This window comes from Cyprinodon tularosa, unplaced genomic scaffold (assembly GCF_016077235.1).
Source record: "Cyprinodon tularosa strain WSP-4 unplaced genomic scaffold, ASM1607723v1 ctg249, whole genome shotgun sequence".
Classification (NCBI taxonomy): Eukaryota; Metazoa; Chordata; class Actinopteri; order Cyprinodontiformes; family Cyprinodontidae; genus Cyprinodon; species Cyprinodon tularosa.
Window position 1 is genome coordinate 101 of NW_024038924.1, and position 19,482 is coordinate 19,582.

The 19,482-nt window shown below is 40.6% G+C and overlaps 1 protein-coding gene across 1 annotated transcript; it reads left to right on the forward strand.

The window, feature by feature from the left end:
* Window positions 1–11,629: 11,629 nt before the first annotated feature.
* anxa3a (annexin A3a) lies at window positions 11,630–18,810 on the forward strand. The gene is made up of 14 exons (XM_038288105.1): window positions 11,630–11,743; window positions 12,198–12,227; window positions 12,307–12,354; window positions 12,445–12,532; window positions 13,542–13,636; window positions 14,897–15,010; window positions 15,156–15,246; window positions 15,349–15,428; window positions 15,543–15,599; window positions 15,692–15,785; window positions 15,873–15,968; window positions 16,090–16,148; window positions 17,544–17,666; window positions 18,381–18,810. Exons 2-14 carry the CDS (start codon window positions 12,213–12,215, stop codon window positions 18,438–18,440), a joined length of 1,020 nt encoding a protein of 339 aa, XP_038144033.1. The 5' UTR covers window positions 11,630–11,743; window positions 12,198–12,212; the 3' UTR covers window positions 18,441–18,810.
* The last annotated feature ends 672 nt before the right edge of the window (window positions 18,811–19,482 follow it).

Sequence of the window (19,482 nt, forward strand, 5' to 3'; positions counted from 1 at the left end):
ACGGCGAGAACTGCTACACGCCCCCAGTTAAAAGCATTCTAGCACAGTGGCGATCTGTGTGCAGTTATGCTACGTTCACGCAGCAAAAGCAGCAAAATCGCGTCTGCTGCTTCCTTTTTGCTGCTTGTACCAGTTAGTTCTGACGCGTGGCTGAAGCAGCTTTGCTGCTCCGGCTGTGTCTGAGGCGCGTTGGGCGGAGCTTCACTATCCTTTCTCTGCCTTGCTGCTATATTTGCTGTGATCAGTGGGAATAAAGTAGTTTTAATATGTGTTGTGAGAAAATACACCTGAAAACGTAATCAGTGCAGTCAGTTCATTCAGATTATTATCCAGCCTTCAATATTTTTTCTGTCGGAGCCGCTCAGACCCCCACATACCAGCGGGGCGCCAACAGTATGGATCCCTTCATCAGCAGCGGTTCACCGCGGCAGCTGGTAGGTGTTTTTCATCTAAATAATCCAAACTGCATATTCTGCCGGCAGATTTCTGCATTTTAGGTTAATTTAGGCGTCAATAAACTGTTTAAGAGGAGAGATCATCAGCGCTGTGTCTCTCTCCCTGCGTTAAACGCACCCGACGCGCTGCTTCAGCTGCTCAGACGTGCTGCGCCTGGTGCTCAAAACGCGCCGCGGGACCTTTTGTTGCGCCTTGACGGGCGTCAACCATTGACTTTGCATGTAAACTCGCTGCTTCTGTCGCGCCAGCTACGTCCAGTGTGAACGCAGCGTTAGTCATTCGCTGCTAAGCTCAAAACAACCGCGCCTGGCTTGACGGAGAAACCAGGAGAACAGCTGTGCATATTTACGACAGTGCACTTTTACTTTCGCCCTCTGGAGGGAGCCTCTCTGGAAAATCAACACCGGTTGCATAGTGTACCTTTAATGGTGAATTTGATAGGGTCTGCTGATTTCACTAATCCTACATCTGTCTTACTTTTAGACCATACCTGCTCTGGGACTTGTTCTAATAGGGATTCATGTTCTGCCGCCACTGCCATTTGTCTTTTCCCAGGAACTTTAATGTGTTCTGCAATTACTTCATCAGCTTGTGAATATGAGATCTTGAAAAACAGTCCATCTTTTGATATGCTAATGCAGTCCCATGCTGTAGCAATCCATTCGGTGACTTGCTTGGCTTCTTGAACCATTGGTCCTAGATCATGTGACTCATACTCGTCTCCAATCAGTAATGTGACATGTGGTGCTGAGTTGGTTACCTGGAACCATTCTGCTCCATCTTTATCAGGAAATGTGACAACAGCTGCAGCTCCTTGTGGTCCAACCACTATGTCAGCATACTGGATGACAGTTGTTTTGTTGTTTATGTCTTCATCCCAGCTTTTCTCGTAGTCTTCATGTGTTTTGCCTTTGTCATAAAACATGGTACAATGGAGAGGAAGAAAAGGTTCTTTAGGTTTCTCGTAGTGATTCATTATCAGGGGTCTCCATGTTTCCCACTCCAGTTGGAGGAAAGAGGTTGGTGATGTGAGTTTCAGCCAAAATACTTGGTCTTCTGGCTCATGACTTGTTATCTGGGGGGTTGTTTGCAGGCCCAGTGGCATCATGTAGGCTTCATTCTTGTCTGTTGCTTCAAAAGAAATTCCATTAGGGGTACATTTAATTTTTGCATTGAGCTGGCACAGCACATCTCTACCCAGCAGATTTATGGGCGTATCTTCTGAGTAAAGTAGTGGTGCATACACAGTCTTTTCACCTATGATCATGGGAACTGGCCTAGTCATGGGTATTATTTGGGTCTTCCCAGAGAAACCTACTGTTCGAATCTTTGATGCTGAGCGAGGCAGGCCAATTCCACTTTTTCCTATACGGGAGTAGGCCGCTCCTGTATCAATCATGAAGCGATGATGGCTGTCATATATTGTGACATCAATGGTGGGTTCTGTTTGTGGACGTTGGGTTAATACAGGTAGAATGGCCTCTCCATCAGGTTTCTCTGGGCACCCCTATAGTCAGTACGTGTCTTGTCCCGTTCCATAGGTGGCTGGTCCAGCAGTAGGGGGCTGGGATCCATTGGTTAGTGGGGCAGTCTCTTTGCATGTGTCCAACTTGTCCACATCCCCAGCATTGCATTCTCACTCGCTGTTGTCCCATGTCTTGACCTGCTTGTGGCATCTGCTGGTATTGGCCTTGAGGGGGCCTTCTTGGGGCTCCTTGTGGGCCCCTCCATCTTCCCCGCATGGGTGGCCCCCCTCGTCCCCTTCCGAACGTTGCTTGTGGGGGACCTCCTCCTTGGTTTAGATGCACATGAATAGGAGGGACTGGTTGAGGTTGGGTCTGCTGTGGCAAGGCTCCTCCCACGAGTGGCGCTGCTGGATATTGCATCTGCTGTGTAGGTGGGGGAATAACAGGAGACACTACTGGTGCTTGTACCACTGCCTCCCCTGTTGGTGCTCCCTCGGTTGGGGGTGTGGCCACCACAGTCAGTGCAGCTTGATGCTTGGGCTTCTCTTTCTCTTTCTTTGCTTTGGACAATTCCCCAATCTGCAGCTGGGTTAACTTGGTGGCCAGCATCTTGCTTTGGTCCTCAAAGGCCCGTTTCTCGGTCCGATGCATGTTTACATAGTGAATAACATGCTCAGAGAACAGAGGCCAGTCCATCTTCATGAGCCCCACAACTCCGTCCAGTTTGGCTTGCACTTCTTTGGGCATGGCCTCCCTGATATAGGTTCTGAACAGGGGGCCAGATGTTTTCAGTTCATTCCCATCACTTCCAGTCTCTGTTTTCCATTTCTGTTGGAACCTGTGCAGAAACTGGGCGGGGCTTTCATCATCCTTTAGGCATTCTTGTCTCAGCTTAGTTGGATCACTGCAGGTGGGGTATTTGTTCCTTAAGGCTGCCCACACCTTGGGTCTTATTTGGTTGAACGGTATCTTGTCATACTGGTGTGAGGTCATGACCCTTGGAAGCTGGGCTTCGTCAAACACTTCTCTGGCTGCTGAGTGTCCTGCTGTTTTAATTAGCAGCGCCTTGATGTCTCCAGCTGCCAGATTGATGCCTCCAGTGATTTCTTCCAGCTTTTCTATCCATCTGTCAGCACCATCTGCCAATGGGGTCAGCCTTCCAGCCAGTGTTATCATGTCCATAAATGACCATGGCACGTATCTGTCGTCATGAGGTCCTTTAGACAGCAAGGGAGCCATATAGGTCCCTCCTTGATCTTGTCCTATCTTCTGCTGTCGCGTTTTGGACCTGGTCACCATTGGGCTAGGGCCGCTTTTTACTATTTGTAGCCCCACGTCACACTCAGCTGTGAGTGGCTTCCTTTCTTTTGCTGCTGGCCTGCTTTCCTCCTTGAACCCCTCATGGAATGGGTTTGTAGTTGGCAGTATGTCTGAGCCTTCAATGTCCTCCCATTCGGACACATCACCTCCCTCTTCCTCATATTCCATGTCTTTTCCCCCTCTCCTTCCTGCCTCTTTGATCAAAGACAAAGTCCGTGGACTTGGCAGGTCTGGGTAATCAGTTTTGGCCTCTATTATAAGCTGCTCCGCTTCCATTCTCTTCAATTTTTCCAATTCTTCATCTCGTCTTTTCTTCTCTTTTTGTTTTTCTATTGTCTCTTTTAAATTTTTTTATCGTCTATTTTGTGCTTTCTCTTCCAACTCTTGCTCCTTGAGTCGTACAAATGTTTCCGTTAGTTGCACCAAGTCCTGGTTTATCTCTTTTGCCAGTGATTCAGTTTCTTCCAAAAATAACTCTATCTTGGGATCTGTGTGGCCTTTGTATGTTGACTTGGTCCTAGGCTCTGAGCGGCAGGTGGGGCCTCTTGGGTATGGTAAATGTCTGCGACGTACTGGGGGTAGGGAACGGCTAAGGGTAGATTTCCTCCTTACTTCTGGGGTTTTATCCCATCCGTCATAGTCACCGCTGTAATCATACTCTCCCTGCCGTGTGCTACTCATTTCTTTTTCTGTTTCTTCCTCTTCTTCTTCTAAAACTAATTTAAGTTGTCCTGTAATCTTTCCCTTGCTACCTGACTTTATCACAACTGGGTACTGACCTGCTGCGCTAGGGTGATAAGGTGGTGGCTTATGATCAATGTACTCAGGGGCTGTTGGGCTCTTTTGGTGTTCTACTTTGAAATATTGCAGGATGTCTCTCTGTTCAGCATGCCTCTGTTTTTTATGCAAAAGCATTCGGTCCCGTTTTTTATCTTTATTTCTCAATCTTTCTTCAACTTCATCACAGCATGAAGGATCAAAGCTGCCTTCTTTAGGCCAACGATTTTTCCCAGATGTCATCTTATGCCATTTGGTCATGCATTTTTGAATTTTGCGTTTATTGGATGGGTGTGTCATTATTACCAATTTGGCTGGCGTCAGCCCGTCAGACTGTTGTTTGCTCATATTGGTTCCCATGGCTACTAGCAGTCACTCAACCGTCAGGTCCGTGCTTATTCACCAGTCTTTGTAATCCTCAGTTAATTTTTATCTTAACTGGTTCTGCTCTCTTCAATACAGATCGTGTTTATTTTTCTTTTAGTTTCTTTCTAGTTAATTTACTTCCTAAATTTAGATCTCTTCAATTTTGAGATAAAATCTTTAATAAAACAAATTTGTAATGTTATTTTGCACTTTCACTAATTTTATACCTTATATATTTTACTTTATGTAGACTATAGTTTGTAATAATATATACTTATAATATCTTTATCTTATAAAGCTTACAATTTTTTCCAATCTTATTTAGGAATTTTGTTAATTTATTTCATTCTCATAACTCTTGTGTTTTTTTATTTTTAATTTTTTTTTTCAGTTATCAATTTTGTTTTCCAATCCTTATTAATTTTCAGGTTATTCTTTTTAACTATATTCTGTACTAATTACTTCTATTAATTTATTATTATATCTTTAAGCTTTATCAATATTATAATCTTTATTTATTAATATCACCCACCCCTTACTTCCCCTCAGTTACTCAACTCTTTCACTCGACACACTAACAAAGACACACAAGACAAATGATTATATATATTTACAGTGCACTTCTTCCTTTTCCTCACTGTTTCCTACAGTGGCATATAAGTTTTTCCCTGCTGCCCCGGCTGCACCCAGATAACTGGAAATGCATAGACGTCCTCCGGATGGTCGAGCGGTACTATTCTCCGATTATCGCTTGATCGGTAATATTCTGGCTATCCCTTAGCCTGGCTATCGCTTAGCCTCTCAATACCTTTATTCCAATACCTTAATACTACTTAAGCCGTCTCGTGGAGCACGCTGACTACCTTAGTCACCGATACCCTCACGTAACACGCGCACACTATTGGTTCCGGATTTATGGCTTCCACAGACTATGTCAAAACGCTTTGACCAATCTGTCCCTTTACCAATCATCCGCTCAGAACAACACGTGTTAAGCTTAACTTATTTACAAGATAATTCAAACACAGAACAGTTTAACACAAACATTAATAACACTTAAAACATGCATTCACATACATTCATACGTACCTGGACCCTTCCTCAGCTTAATCTGCCTTTATATATTCTTATATAAATTCTTATCAAATTTGGAAATTACTTCATTAAATTTGGAAAACTAGGTTCTTTTTGGAAGAGCTTTGTGATGCCTGACACCCACAAGCAGTCGCCGGAGGCTGGTTCCCCACTAATTTAGAAAATTATAACGAATTGACTCACCTTCAATGGTGAATTATGGGCCCTTGGGGTTCCACGCCTTCCAGCTGGTGCCTGCAGATCGTCCGACGTCCCCTTTTTGCTTTCCTCCTGCAGCTGGCTCGCCAATTGTCGTCTATTATTGTCTTCTTGACGACTTAAAATTGAAGCTAAGTTTTATAAAAATTCAAAGTTCTTAAAAAGCAGAAAAAGTCTCAAACAAAGATTCAAAAATTCAGGCAGTGGCAGCTGAGTCCAGGTCCAGGGTGTTTATTGCAAAACACAACACATTCACACGGAGCTGGTCACCGGTGAGCCTGAGCTGAACAAATGGTGAAAACAGCTCCCTTTTATACAGTTCTTATCAGTGGAAAACCCCCTTCAGAACATATTTTTATATATTTAAACGACAGTCTTTGGTAAAGGTCACATTAGCATTTATCTGCAAATCACGATGACATTCATAGACACATCACATTCTTGTGAGAGCAGTCTCTCAGGCCATGAAGACATCTGGTGCACTTAAATCAGAAACTTATGACAGTTCAATCACAAACATGTTGAAATTAATCCTTTCCCTACTTCAAGCCATGTCAGTCTGGCCTAGGGTTCCCCCTTGTGTCCCAGTCAAAGCATCACCCTTTCTAGGACCAGTTCTGCACCATGTGCCTTGAAAATAACAACTCTATTTATCACAAGTTGTATGGCCAAATTTTGCTGAGCTGGGCAACCTTGATATGTCAAATATTTCATTTTTAATGAGTGTGCTTTCTTATCACTAAGGGGCCTCAACCCTGCGTTTTCCTGCAGATTCCACTCCTCTGGGCCAGGTGCCACGGTTACACACACTCACTGCTCTGTTTTTCTCATTTTGGCCTTGAATGGCTCTTATAACAGTATTTGTGAAAACAACTTTAAACTTATAAAACATTAACTTTATTTGATCTTATGATTAGTGCAGATTAATACACAACACCGACTACAAGAATATGGTCTGAAGGTGTCTATTAATAAGTGTCAGTTCTGTCAACCTCAGGTCAAATATGTCGGCCACATTGTGTCTGCTTCAGGAATTTCTACTGATCCAGAAAAAATCAAAGCAGTCCTTAACTGGGAGCAGCCTACGGATCTGAGGAGCCTTCAGTCGTTTTTGGGTTTCTGTGGCTACTACAGACGATTCATTGCCAACTACTCATCCATTGTGAGACCCCTGACTGACTTAACCAAAGGCTACCCTCCTGTTAAAAATGGACAGAAAGCAGTTAACTCCAATTCGGTCTACCTTAAAAAATCTGAACCCTTTGGGGACAGGTGGACTTTGGCCTGTACGACTGCTTTTAAGAAAATAATACAGTGCCTTACAACTGCACCAGTCCTGGCATTTGCCGATCCAACTAAGCCCTACATATTGCATGTAGATGCCAGCTTTGATGGACTGGGTGCTGTACTCAACCAGGAACATCCAGAAGGCTTGCGTCCTGTAGCCTTTGCCAGTCGAAAGCTGAGAAACTCTGAGAGAAATTATCCCGTCCATCAACTCGAGTTCCTCGCACTTAAGTGGGCTGTGGTCGATAAGTTGCACGACTACTTGTACGGAGCCAAGTTTACTGTGAGAACCGACAACAACCCACTGACCTATGTCCTTACTACGGCCAAATTAAGTGCTGCAGGTCATAGATGGTTGGCTGCCCTGTCCACCTATGATTTTGGCATACAGTATCGACCAGGTCGGGAGAATATTGATGCTGCCCTGCTTTCCAGAAATGCAAACTCTGAAGAGGAGGGGTGGATACCTCCATCTGGAGTGAAAGCTCTGTGCAAAACTGTAAGTGTGGCCGGGTTCCCTGGAAACACGCGGTGTGTGGATCAACTGGGTGTTTCCCCATCTGCCATTCCTGATCTGTATGTGTACCCTATCTCTCTCGGTGAGAACCCAGTACAACAGTTCAGCCTGTCCGACCTACAAAATTAACAAGACTCAGATGAAGCTATTGGAAAGATTAAAAATGAGATAAAATCTGGACATTGGCCCTGTAGCTTCCAGACTGAGCATCAGGAGGCCATTCTGCTACAGCGAGAGAAAGAAAAGTTGCAGATAAAGAATGGATTGTTGTACAGGAGGCTTATAAGGCCTACAGGAAAGGAAGTGTTCCAGTTGGTGCTTCCTCCAAAACATCGGCTGCAAGTATTAAAGCAGTTACATGATGATTTTGGGCACCTTGGTATTGAAAAAACAACCGAGTTGGTGCGGGATCGGTTCTATTGGCCGAAAATGGCATGTGACATTGAGCATTATGTCAAGACTTGTGGGGTTTATGTGGCTCACAAGACCTTGCCTCGCAAAACGAGTCCCCTGCACCAGATCACAAGTCGAGGCCCATTAGACTTGGTCTGTATAGACTTCTTGTCTATCGAGCCAGATTCTCGTGGGGTGGCCAATGTTCTCGTTATTACCGATCATTTTACTCGGTATGCTCAGGCCATACCCACTAGCAACCAAAGAACTACTACAGTTGCTAAAGTTCTGCTAGAAAAGTTCTTTGTGCACTATGGCTTACCACGCCGAATCCACTCTGACCAAGGGCGTGATTTTGAGAGCTCTCTGATAAAAGAACTCCTTAATATGCTGGGGATAAAGAAATCAAGAACTACACCCTATCATCCCCAAGGGGATCCCCAGCCAGAGCGCTTTAATTGCACTCTCTTGTCTATGTTGGGCACTCTCGAGCCAAAGGACAAACAAAAATGGAGTCAGCATGTGGCCTCTATGGTTCATGCCTATAACTGTACTCGTAATGAGGCCACAGGATATTCACCATACTTCCTGATGTTTGGCCGGGAGGCTCGTCTGCCTGTGGGTTTGTCTCAAGCTGGAGAAGAAGACATTACACATCATCAATATGTGGACAAACTGAGAAACGAGCTCCGTCATGCTTGCCATCTTGCGACAGAGGCTTCCAACAAGAATCATCAGAAAAACAAGAGAAGCTACGATGGCAGGGTTCGAGCTCAGAACCTGGAGGAAGGAGATCGGGTTCTAATTCGAGCCTTGGGAGTCTCTGGCAAACACAAGTTAAAGGGGAAGTGGAATCCGCAACCATATGTGGTTGTTGGAAAGCTCCCTAACTTACCTGTGTATCGGTTGAAACCTGAAAGTGGACACGGGGTAGTAAGGACTCTGCACAGAGATCATCTGTTACCAATAGGGATTCTGGTGAGAATTCCAGACCTCACTGAAGGAAGCTGCCTGCCTCGGAGACCTTCAACCAGGTCCACTGATGTAGCTAAAGCCAAGTTTGAGGCGCAGCATTCAGCAGAGGAAGCGAGAGATGAGGATTCTGAAAATGAAGAGGTCCCTCGGCAGTTCTGCAGAGGAGTTGTCCAGGATGCCTGGTTAACACGCCCTCCAACTGTCCAGTTATTGTCCCTTGCTAAGGACAGATCTGATGTCATCTCTGAAGGAGACCTTGGCGGACCAACTCTGTCATGCAATGAGGAGGGAGGGCTTGACCACGGCGCAGTTGTAGAAGAGGACACGGGAGATATACTTTCGTCAGAGGACCCTGTGGCGGACACAGGGCTGGAGGTGGGAGACGTCCCAACATCTAGTGTATCTAATGATGAAGTTCATTCTACCAGTGTTCCTGCTGCTAAACGACTGGTTAAGCCTGTCATCCGTCTGAGCTACGACGAGCCTGAAAAGCCCACAGACAGGCCATTGGTCATTGTGCACAGAGGGGTGAGGATATATATAACCACAGGTCCTGAGGAAGATCCCACTATTGTCTGTCATCCGCCCTGCAATGTCCCGGTTCCTAGAGTAGCAAGCTGCAGTTTTGGGAGTTGGTTGCATACCGAACATTCTGATGGGGACATCTAGACATTTAACCCGGGGAGGGTGTAACCTGTTGGGTTCCCAGCTAGGAGAGTTTCTCAACTCTTTTGACACTTAGAGAGTTGTCTGATGGGGACATCCAGACATTTAGCCAGGGGAGGGTGTAACCCTCTGGGTTCCCAGAAATGTGTGTTATTGTTGTTTTAAAAATAACAAGGCTAACAAATTTAATGTCGGTAAATTAATATCTTAAAGTAAGATATAATAATATCCAAGACTTATGGTGAGAGAAAAATAACTTAAAAAGTCAAAGTAAAAGACTGGTTAATATGTGTTGTTAAAATGTGGTGTTCTGTTTCTTTAAGAGAGAACAAGCATGGTATAGTTTATATGGAAAGCACACCTCAACACGAGGTGTGACAGACAAGGATGCTGTGTGGACCTTTGCTATTGGGCAACTGCTATTCTCCTAAAATCTGATTGGCCGGGAGGCGGGACAGAGGAGAGCGAAAAGAAAAGAGAGAGGAAAAAGAGAGGATTATAGTGTGTGCGGGAAGGACGTCGGGGAGGAGACTTGGCGGAGTGCCGCTGGAACTTTGAGTGAGCCGTTGTGTGAGAAAAGCTTGCTCACCCATGTCACTACTGAGTGGTTGGAGGACCGAGTAAGGACGGCTGCCGGACTGAGAGCGACACGTTCGGTGAGCTGAAACGGAAGGTTGCCAAGGAGACGGTGGATCCGGAGAGACCTGCTGCACCAGCGGTGGGTTGAGGTGTGGAAGTGCTGGGAAGTGCTGGGTTCGACTGCTGTCAGGAGACAGGAGTCGTCGGGAGCTTACCTTCATCAGTTGGGTCGAGGTTTGGGTTTTTCTTCGCCTTCGCGGATAAAGGAGTGCGGGGTTTTACTGCTGTCAGGAGACAGGAGTCGTCGGGAGCTTACCTTCATCAGTTGGGTCGAGGTTTGGATTTTCTTCGCCTTCGCGGATAAAGGAGTGCGGGGTTTTACTGCTGTCAGGAGACAGGAGTCGTTGGGAACCTACCTTCATCATTTGGGTTGAGGACCCGGGGTGAGTGGAGTCAATAACAGGCCTGCAACGGGGGGTTTGAATGACTATTTTGCCGGCATTTATTTGTTTTCTTTTGTTAGGTGGGCCCACCACTTAAACCGTACCAGTTAGGGTGTACATTTTGTGGTTATAAATAAGAAATGTTATGTGTCCGGAAAGTTATAAATAAGTTACTTTTGAGCTAACAAGGTGTTTAATACTGAGGGAGAGTCCCTATTTATCAACCAGTAGGTTGATAAAAGTCTGGTTTACTTTTATTTGTTATTTGTGTTAATATTAGTAAGGGTAACAAAGAGACATTTGGGTCTAAATGTGGTTCCCACAGTGATAACAGTGGTATAGTTTAATTTCTATTTCTTGAGTTAAAGAATAAATTCTTTATTCTTAGAAAGTGTCCGTATTTCTGGGTCAGACATACTCGGTTTCACTGGCAGGACCATGGGGTGTTACAGCTAGCTTTACGAACCCGAAGCGTTAAATCTAGCATAGATGACAGAAAGCGCTACACCAACAAATAGAGCACAGATACCATTTTGAGAGCCAAAAGTTTATTCAACTATTGTCACCCATTCCAGGTAGGCAATATAAAGTTCTACTGGATTTACTTTGTATTAGATTTTTTCCTGCTTCACAAAGGTAGGCAGCAGCTTGACAAAGCCATGATGGCAATTATTTTACATCCAAGTAGTATCTAGTTCTTCATATATACACACACACACATTGGCTGATACCGATACAGCACAGCCAGGTGTCGAGGCAAAAAATTGGCATTGGTGCGACATTACTTAGTATAGCAACCTTAAAAGAAGATCAAAAATATTTTTTGGACAGATATAATATTATAATACTTGGTTAGATGGACATTTTTTGCAGTGTATACTTTAATAAAATAAGTAGAAGTAAGTTTTTGCCCAACTACACTGAATTACTGTAATAGGCATGTTGTCATTATGCACAGAAGCAAAATACATTTCTCATTGCCATTACTATTTACTTTCACTTCTGATACTTTCAGCCATAGCTCTATAGGTTGTGCTCTTTTAAAAGTAGGGGGTGGGACTGTGTTAGCTGATGTGTCCCTGAAGGCGTCACCTAACATGCCAAACAGGTTGGCCAACCGTTTGCTCTACAGGTAGATTTGGAGTCTCCACGACAGCTGCAGGTGTGGCAAAAAGAAACGTTTTATTTGAAAGACTAAGAAAAAGGTGAGTTTCTCTCTTTATTTGTTAGTTTTCCTTGTGAGTTGCTGTTTTCTTACCAGTTTACTTGTTGTAAGTAGGGTTAAAGAGCCTGGCATTCAATCATTTTACAGTCTCATCCCTGAAGCAGAGCTGCTTTCAGCTGCCTTGGTCCAATGCTAAGCTATTTTCCATTTACACAATGATGTGCATTTTTCCTGTTTTTCTTGCTACTCAAAGATAAGATGTTACATTCCATGGAAAAACCGTCGCATTCTCTACATACATTTTTAAAACACAGTGAAGGCAGTAAATGTATGTTTGATATAACCTACCTTTGATTCAGATTACAGTGAGATACAGCATACATTTACAAATGACTGAACAAACTGAATAAATGTTTGATTTTTGAAAATTGAAAGAGGGGCCTTATTTAATGAATATTTAAATGTCACTTAGACTTTGTTTTAATGTCTAACAGAAGAACCGCCTCATCATGGGATCTTTATGGGTGAGAAAGGTTCTTATTTGGTGCTTTCAATGTTATTCAAAATCCCCCCCAGGTATGTTAAAACATCTCCTATTTGCAGGATGACCTAGAGGGTCTTGTGAACTCACCTGTGTCGTCTTCTGCTCAAGTAGGTCCTTCCCTCCATTACCTTGTTGAGTTTTAAATGACAGACAGAAGACTGGGTTGTAGTTAACGGTTAAATGGATATGTTCTTTAGAACGGACACAGAGGAACCATCAAGCCTAAAGCAAATTTCGATGCTAAAGAAGATGCTGCAGCTCTGAAAGAAGCCATTGAAGGATTCGGTAAAATCCTCAAATCACTTTAGAGTATATTTGCTTTTATTTTATTGGTTGAAACTCGATGCTGAACTTTATATATATATATATATATATATATATATATATATATATATATATATATATATATATATATATATATATATATATATATATATATATATATATATATATATATATATATATATATACATATACATATACATATACATGCTGGCTCTTTGTCTTCAAAAACTCCCTGATGATAGATAAGATATTGGTATGAGGCTGCTGTGTGGGTTGAACAATATAATAAAAAACAGAATGAGTTATAGTGTTATATTCCACAGTATTTTATGTATATATAGTATATATTTTTTATTTTTCTTGTCGTTCATAAGATGCTAAAGATGTTTTCCACATGGTAATTTCTTGTTTTAACCTGTTAACACACCTGATCAAACATCTGCAAAAGCATGAGTTAGATTAGCTGCTGTTCTTTAACCCTTTGGGGGGTGCAGCCTACAGCCACATGCTGCCTTACGTATAAGGCTGCTAATTATGAAGCGCCATATTCGTCCTTCAGACGGGATGTGACAGCTTAAAGGTTAGCATTGACTATTTTAGCTGGATGTATCTCTGTTACACTTCTCCTGCTGTTTTTATTTATTTCTGTGTCTCAGATTCATTGATGTGAAATATTATTTTTTCTCAGCTTCTATGTCTTAAGCTGTTCCACTTTTTTTTTATTTTAGTTTTGGTCTTAAAGAAATTGCTTTTTAAAGATTTTTTTTTTTTTTGCAGTTTATTAAACAGTTTGGTTTTAGTCTTCAACTTCAACTGATAATAAGAAAAGAAATTTAAAACCCAGCTAAGTTCTATCCAAAATAAACTTGCACAAACTGTCTTTATTTGCTTTTGCTGCTGTATAGATTGCTCATGGCAGTGGAGGAGAAGCTGCAGACCTGCTTTTTTTTACTTGTTCTCATGGAATCAATCAAACTAAACAATTAGCCTGTTTCTCCTACACTTTTAGGAACTAATCAGAAGGTCCTGATAGAAATTTTGACACAAAGAAGCAACGCTCAAAGGCAGCTCATCTGTAAAGCATATGAAAAAGAGACTGGCAGAGTAAGATTTCTTTCATTCTTCCATTTTTCCGTATGACTTTAAAGGGTGAAACTCCCTGTGAACATGATGGAAACTAGAGTGTTAGATTGGAAAATGTCAAAGCATGATTTGTTTAGATTAACGCCCCCTGCTACGCACTCCCCTCACTATAAACAAATTAGTTTGAAAGCAAATTAAACGGGCAGATCCAGGCAGGAAGAAGAATGAAGGAAAGGCCCGATTCTCCAGTGTTATTATAGCAATGTTAAACATGACTAACTCAACAATCACTCATTGTAGGCATGAGAAGAAAATAGGCTTCAATTCATAATATTTCTTTTTTTTTTTAATGTGCACATTGCAGGTTATTTTTATATCCTTACAATTTTATGTCATGCTGTTTATGTTGCTGGCTGCAGGATATCAGGAAAACAGTATTAGTGTCACTGTGATGATATCAATTACAGTATATTAAATCAATTATTTCCATAACAGCGACAGGGCTTTATATCTTCTCGTCAAAGACTGATGTAGCATTCTCTTAATAACTTTACCACGTATACCTTCTACAAAAATAATACTGAGTCAAAGTCACACCTATAATATATAAGCCTCTTAAGTAATTTGCAAACACTTATTGCAGCCAAGTGAATTACACAAGATTTAAATAGTCCTTTGAGAAGTAGCTCTCAGGGTGTGTTTTGGGTGTGTCTCTGCAGCAACACTCCTTACTTAAATGAATTAAAAGATTAAAAGTATTCAGTACTTGATGCTGGGGGAGTAATTGCAATCATTTGAATCAGGTGTGTTGGAGCAGAGAGACATCTAGAATATGAAGGAAGGTCGTAATAACACCTACAATATATTGTGCAGCTCTAATATTTTTGGTTTTTGCTACAAATAGAATGTATCATTGATCATTGGATCAAAAGAGGGAACAGGAGGTATATAAGCAAAACCAAAGATTTAAAATTCAGACTGAATTCTTGCTGAAACATCTGTTTCCAGTCATTATTAAGCCTTTAAATACCTTACAGGAAGAATATCTTTAAAGTTAATGTGGAAAATGTGAAACTCATTCATTTTAGATGGTCTGTAATTATGTTTCCCTTACATACTTGCTCAGATTCTCCTGCTGTTTAATACAATCAGCCATCAGGTTCTGTGTTGGGTCATCTTACCTGGGTTCAGGTGGCGGTGGAGTGTATTTGCATAGGTGTGGTGGCGCAGAGCACAGTGAAAGTAAACCTTTAAATACTGACAGCCTTGTTTGCACCACAGACGCTGGAAAAAGACCTGAAAGGAGACACCGGTGGCGACTTTGAAGACCTTCTGGTGGCGCTTATCACTCCCCCAGCAGCGTTTGACTGCCATGAAGTCATACGGGCCATGAAAGTCTGCTTCCTACTGAAATATATTATAATATTTTTTTTTCTTTAAAATAGTTTATCATTGTACCATGTACTTTGAGTTATAAACATACAATATATAAGCTTTAAAGGTCTAAACTGAACCGTAAAACAAAGTTTCTGCCTTGCAGGGAGCCGGTACAAAAGAGAAAATCCTGATTGAAATATTTGCCTCCAGGACCAACCAACAAATCAGAGCTATTCAGGAGGTCTTCTTAAAAGGTTTGGCAGCATTATTAGTTTTATTCCTTTTTTTCTTTTCTTTTTTTTTGTAGAAAACAGAATCTCAACCCTATTCTATTGATTCTATGTCTTTCTCTGCAGAAGAAGAGAAGAAGCTGACGGATGAGCTTGAGAGCGAAGACTCTGGAGATTTATCCAAAGCGCTTCTCATCCTGGCAGGGGTAAAAAGAAGGAAAAATTACCCTAACAAACTTACCCTACAATGATGATTAATAATGATGGAAGTACATCATTAAGCAGAGATGAAATCCTTAAAGTTCTGCTTTTATTTCCAGGCTCAGAGAGATGAGGACAATTCTGTAGACGTAGAAAAGGCAAAGCAAGATGCTGAGGTAGAGTACAAGACATAAGTGAACCAAAAATAGTACAAATGTCTATATTTTGGAGTTACAAAGTTCAAATGTTTGTATTTTTTCTCTCTTAGACCCTTTACAAAGCCGGGGAGAAGAAGTGGGGCACAGATGAGTCCAAGTTTATCGAGATCCTCTGCAGAAGAAGCATTCCTCAGCTCAGACAGAGTCAGACCTCGTTTAATAAAGGATTTATAACCCCATTGGGGTCGCCAGCATTATAAGAATAGTAAAGCAAGGCTTTGTTTTCTGCAGCTTTCTTCGAGTACTTGAACATCAGTGGAAAGACGCTGCAAAAAAGCATCGAAGGAGAGATGACTGGAGAGCTGGAGGAGCTGCTGGTGGCTATTGGTAAACTGGACCATAGAATCACTGGAAGAAATACTTAACCCAAACCTGCCCTGGCAGTGTTTCATTTGCTGTGCTCCATTTCTACTAACTTCGCTTTTTCTGTAACTTGGTATTTGTGCAGTGAAATGCGCCAAGAGTTTACCCGTGTACTTTGCAGAACTCCTGCATGAGAGCATGAAGGTAATCAGCTGCTGTTTCCATTTGGAAATCACACCTCATTCTTGGCTAGTTAGCGAACAAGTTGCTGACGGTCCATGATTTCTTCAGAAATATTTTGTTTTTGCATAGTTAAATTGCTTGAGTTTGAGTTTTATTGGAAGGATTCCCATTAGCTACAGCTATACTGCAGCTATGCTTCCTGGGGTCCTGAAAAATATATACATTAAAAACAAAACAAAGAATACAACAAATAAATGAAAGGGAAAGAAAAGAAAAGAAAAAACATTTAAAAATACATATACAATATATAAACATTTGCACATACATATGTGCCCTCATGTGGGCATAAAAATATACACAAATTAAAAAACGCATTCTACACTTACACCTGTAAACATACCTACACATATACATACATACCGTATTCGCACACAAATATAAATGAATATAAGATTCAATTATATCATTTTGATAGATGCTGTTTTAGATATGATTTAAATTTATTGAAATTATTAGCAAACAGGATGTGTTTTGGCAGATTATTCCATTCTTTCATACCTCACTATGGGTAAAGTGAAATTACCTTTAACACAGGTTTTTATGTATGAGCTCTATAGAATACATTTCAGAAAGGATTAAGTTTCAGTTTAATTCATTTTTCAGTTAACTTTATTTATATATTGCAACTTTACAAGAAGTCTCATTTAAAGGCACCTTACAGATTCCAAATTAATTGGTTTCAAAGTGCTTTTTTATCTAAGGAAAACAAGCTAATTGCATCGACTCATTGACTCAAAAGCAATCCCTTCCGCAGAGCATGCATATAGAGACAGTGGAGAGGAAAAACTCCCTTTTAAAAGGAAGAATCCTCCATCAGAACCAGGCTCAGCTTTTAGAAGGTTTAAACAGATTTGGCCTCTATATGACATATGACAAACCACTAAGGGGAACTGCAGACAGTCATCCATAGAAGATTTGTGGTATGCATGATCAATAGATATCCACCCTTCTTTGGGTATTTGCAACTCCTGCCGGCTGCCTTTTAGCTCTGGTGGATGGCTGAGTGTTGGTTGTTTTATGACCTGGACCTATTGTCATCATAAATCCTTCAGAAGGCAGCTGTGTTAATATGAAGATTAAAATAAACACAGAGGGATACTGCCTTCTAATTTCATGGCAGTTGCCTGCAGTACGCATTAGCGTTTCACAGTAAAAATATGTTCATATTCCATTCATCCACACTGTATAATTTTCTTCTCCCTTCCACTAATAATCAGGAGGTGTAAATACTTTTATGGACCCCTGTATGTTAATGATACTGATTATTTCTTATTACAAAACCTCATCAGATGTATGTAGGAATCCTTAAAAAGCTTTATTTATTTTCCTTGTACCAATCACCTGACGTTTTTTTAGGGGGGCGGTACCCATGAATCTATTCTAACCCGGATCCTGGTGAGCCGATCTGAGATTGACCTGCTGGACATCAGAGCGGAGTTCAAGAAGCTCTATGAAGAATCTCTGTTCTCTGCCCTCGATGTGAGTCAGACAACAAAGACAAATTTAAAGTCATTTTTCATCATTTTTTTTTTCATCTCCATTTCTATTTTAGCAGTGAGTCAAATCTAACCAAGTTAAAAACTTGTGGAATATTCAGATTGGAATTAATTTGCTGCCTTCCAACAACAATATAGACTTTAATGAAATCAAGCATTACCGGTAACCAAGGAGTTTGTTTGAGATCCTCGGTTTTTTTATTTGCTTCTCCTTTTTAACTCATTAACAATAGAAATTAAATTAAAAAAACATTCAAACTTTATATTTACTCCATCTGACCATCAATATTTAATTGATTTCAGTTCAAACTCTCTCTAACTGACTCAACTTTTATTGCTGTTTACAAATCGTGAAAAAGTAACAACCCTCATCTTAACCAAATTAAAAACTAAAAACAGATCCTGTTTTTAGTTTTTGTTTACTGAAATATCCTTTATGAAGTAATTCTAATTAACTTCAATCAACCTTACTGTCTTGATCACAGATGTGTATGAAGACCTGTGACTTTTTAATGACTTGCTAAATCTGAACCCTGGCTCACAGTTTTAGATATACCTGTTTAAAAACAATTAAATAAGGCTTCTCTTTACATAGCCGTTATCATAAATCCTATCAAAACAATTTATGCAGAATAATGTAGCATATTTTTTATTTATTTATGTGATTTAAACTAATTTTTTTTGTTATATTCTGCAGTCTGATGTGGGAGGAGAGTACGGCGATTGCATCAAGGCGATCTGTGGAGGAGATGACTAACACAGCATCCATCTAAAGCTACAAAAAAGGATGTTTTCTTTCTCATACAGTCATTCGTGATCTGAGGTTTTTCTAATTAAAGGTTTAATCATGAATAAAAAAAAAGGTAATTAATTAAATGTAATAATTAAACTTGATTTATAAATGATTAATTTAAGAGGTATTTTAAAAAATTTAAACGTACCAGGCTGATAGGACTTTTTAATCAACATTTATCAACACTTCAGTTTAACAAAACTAATTAAAAAGGTGAAAAGAACGTCCCATATGGAAGGAAAATAATGCATTTGGTTTAAAATGTTTGCACAGTTCTATTTTATGCCAAAATATATATTAAACTGCCTTATCTTGAAAAAGAAGGAAAAATAAACTTTGTTTTGTTTTTTCCTTTGAATATACTGTTTTTTCCCCCTTATTTTTGAAATAAGATTTTTGTTTATGTCTCTTATCAGCTAAAAAAAATAAATAAATAATTTTACCAATCACTATAGAAAATGTAGATTTTTTTTTTATCTGGATTTAATGAAAAATGTCATTGTCTTTTTCTACTGCTAAGATCCTGACCGTGACAATTCAGCAAATGTATCACCAGAGGGCGCAGTTTAGGCTTAAAAAAGGAACATAAAGACTCAGTTTATGTTATCCTCTACCATCTTACTATATTGAACTTGAAGCTGATCGTTGCTGTGGAAAGCTGCAGGCATCTGGTAGTACATGTGGCTTCAATCATCTTTTAGTTGTTCTGTTTGTTTCTACTCAGTTTGATCCACATCTCACTTCCTTTGTGCATGGTGCCAATAGTACACATCATTCTTTAACTTATTGACTATTGTTAGTAAACAGTTGTAAGTATTGAACTAAATCCAACATATCAAATACAACCTTAATCTTTTCTATCTTTATTGACATACATATGTAAAATACACTGTGGGGTCTTCAACGTTTTCCAGGCCAAGGACCCCCAAACTGATGGTGAGATGGAGTGGGGACCTCCTAATTCTATATGTATTGTATGAAATTATGTTATATCAAACTAGTCCTA

Bases quoted from the DNA above. Each gene is read 5' to 3' on its own strand.
- anxa3a (XM_038288105.1), top strand. The intron at 15,429-15,542 runs GTAAAAAGAAGG...TTTTATTTCCAG, and splicing joins CGCTTCTCATCCTGGCAGGG to GCTCAGAGAGATGAGGACAA. The intron at 17,667-18,380 runs GTGAGTCAGACA...TATATTCTGCAG, and splicing joins CTCTGTTCTCTGCCCTCGAT to TCTGATGTGGGAGGAGAGTA.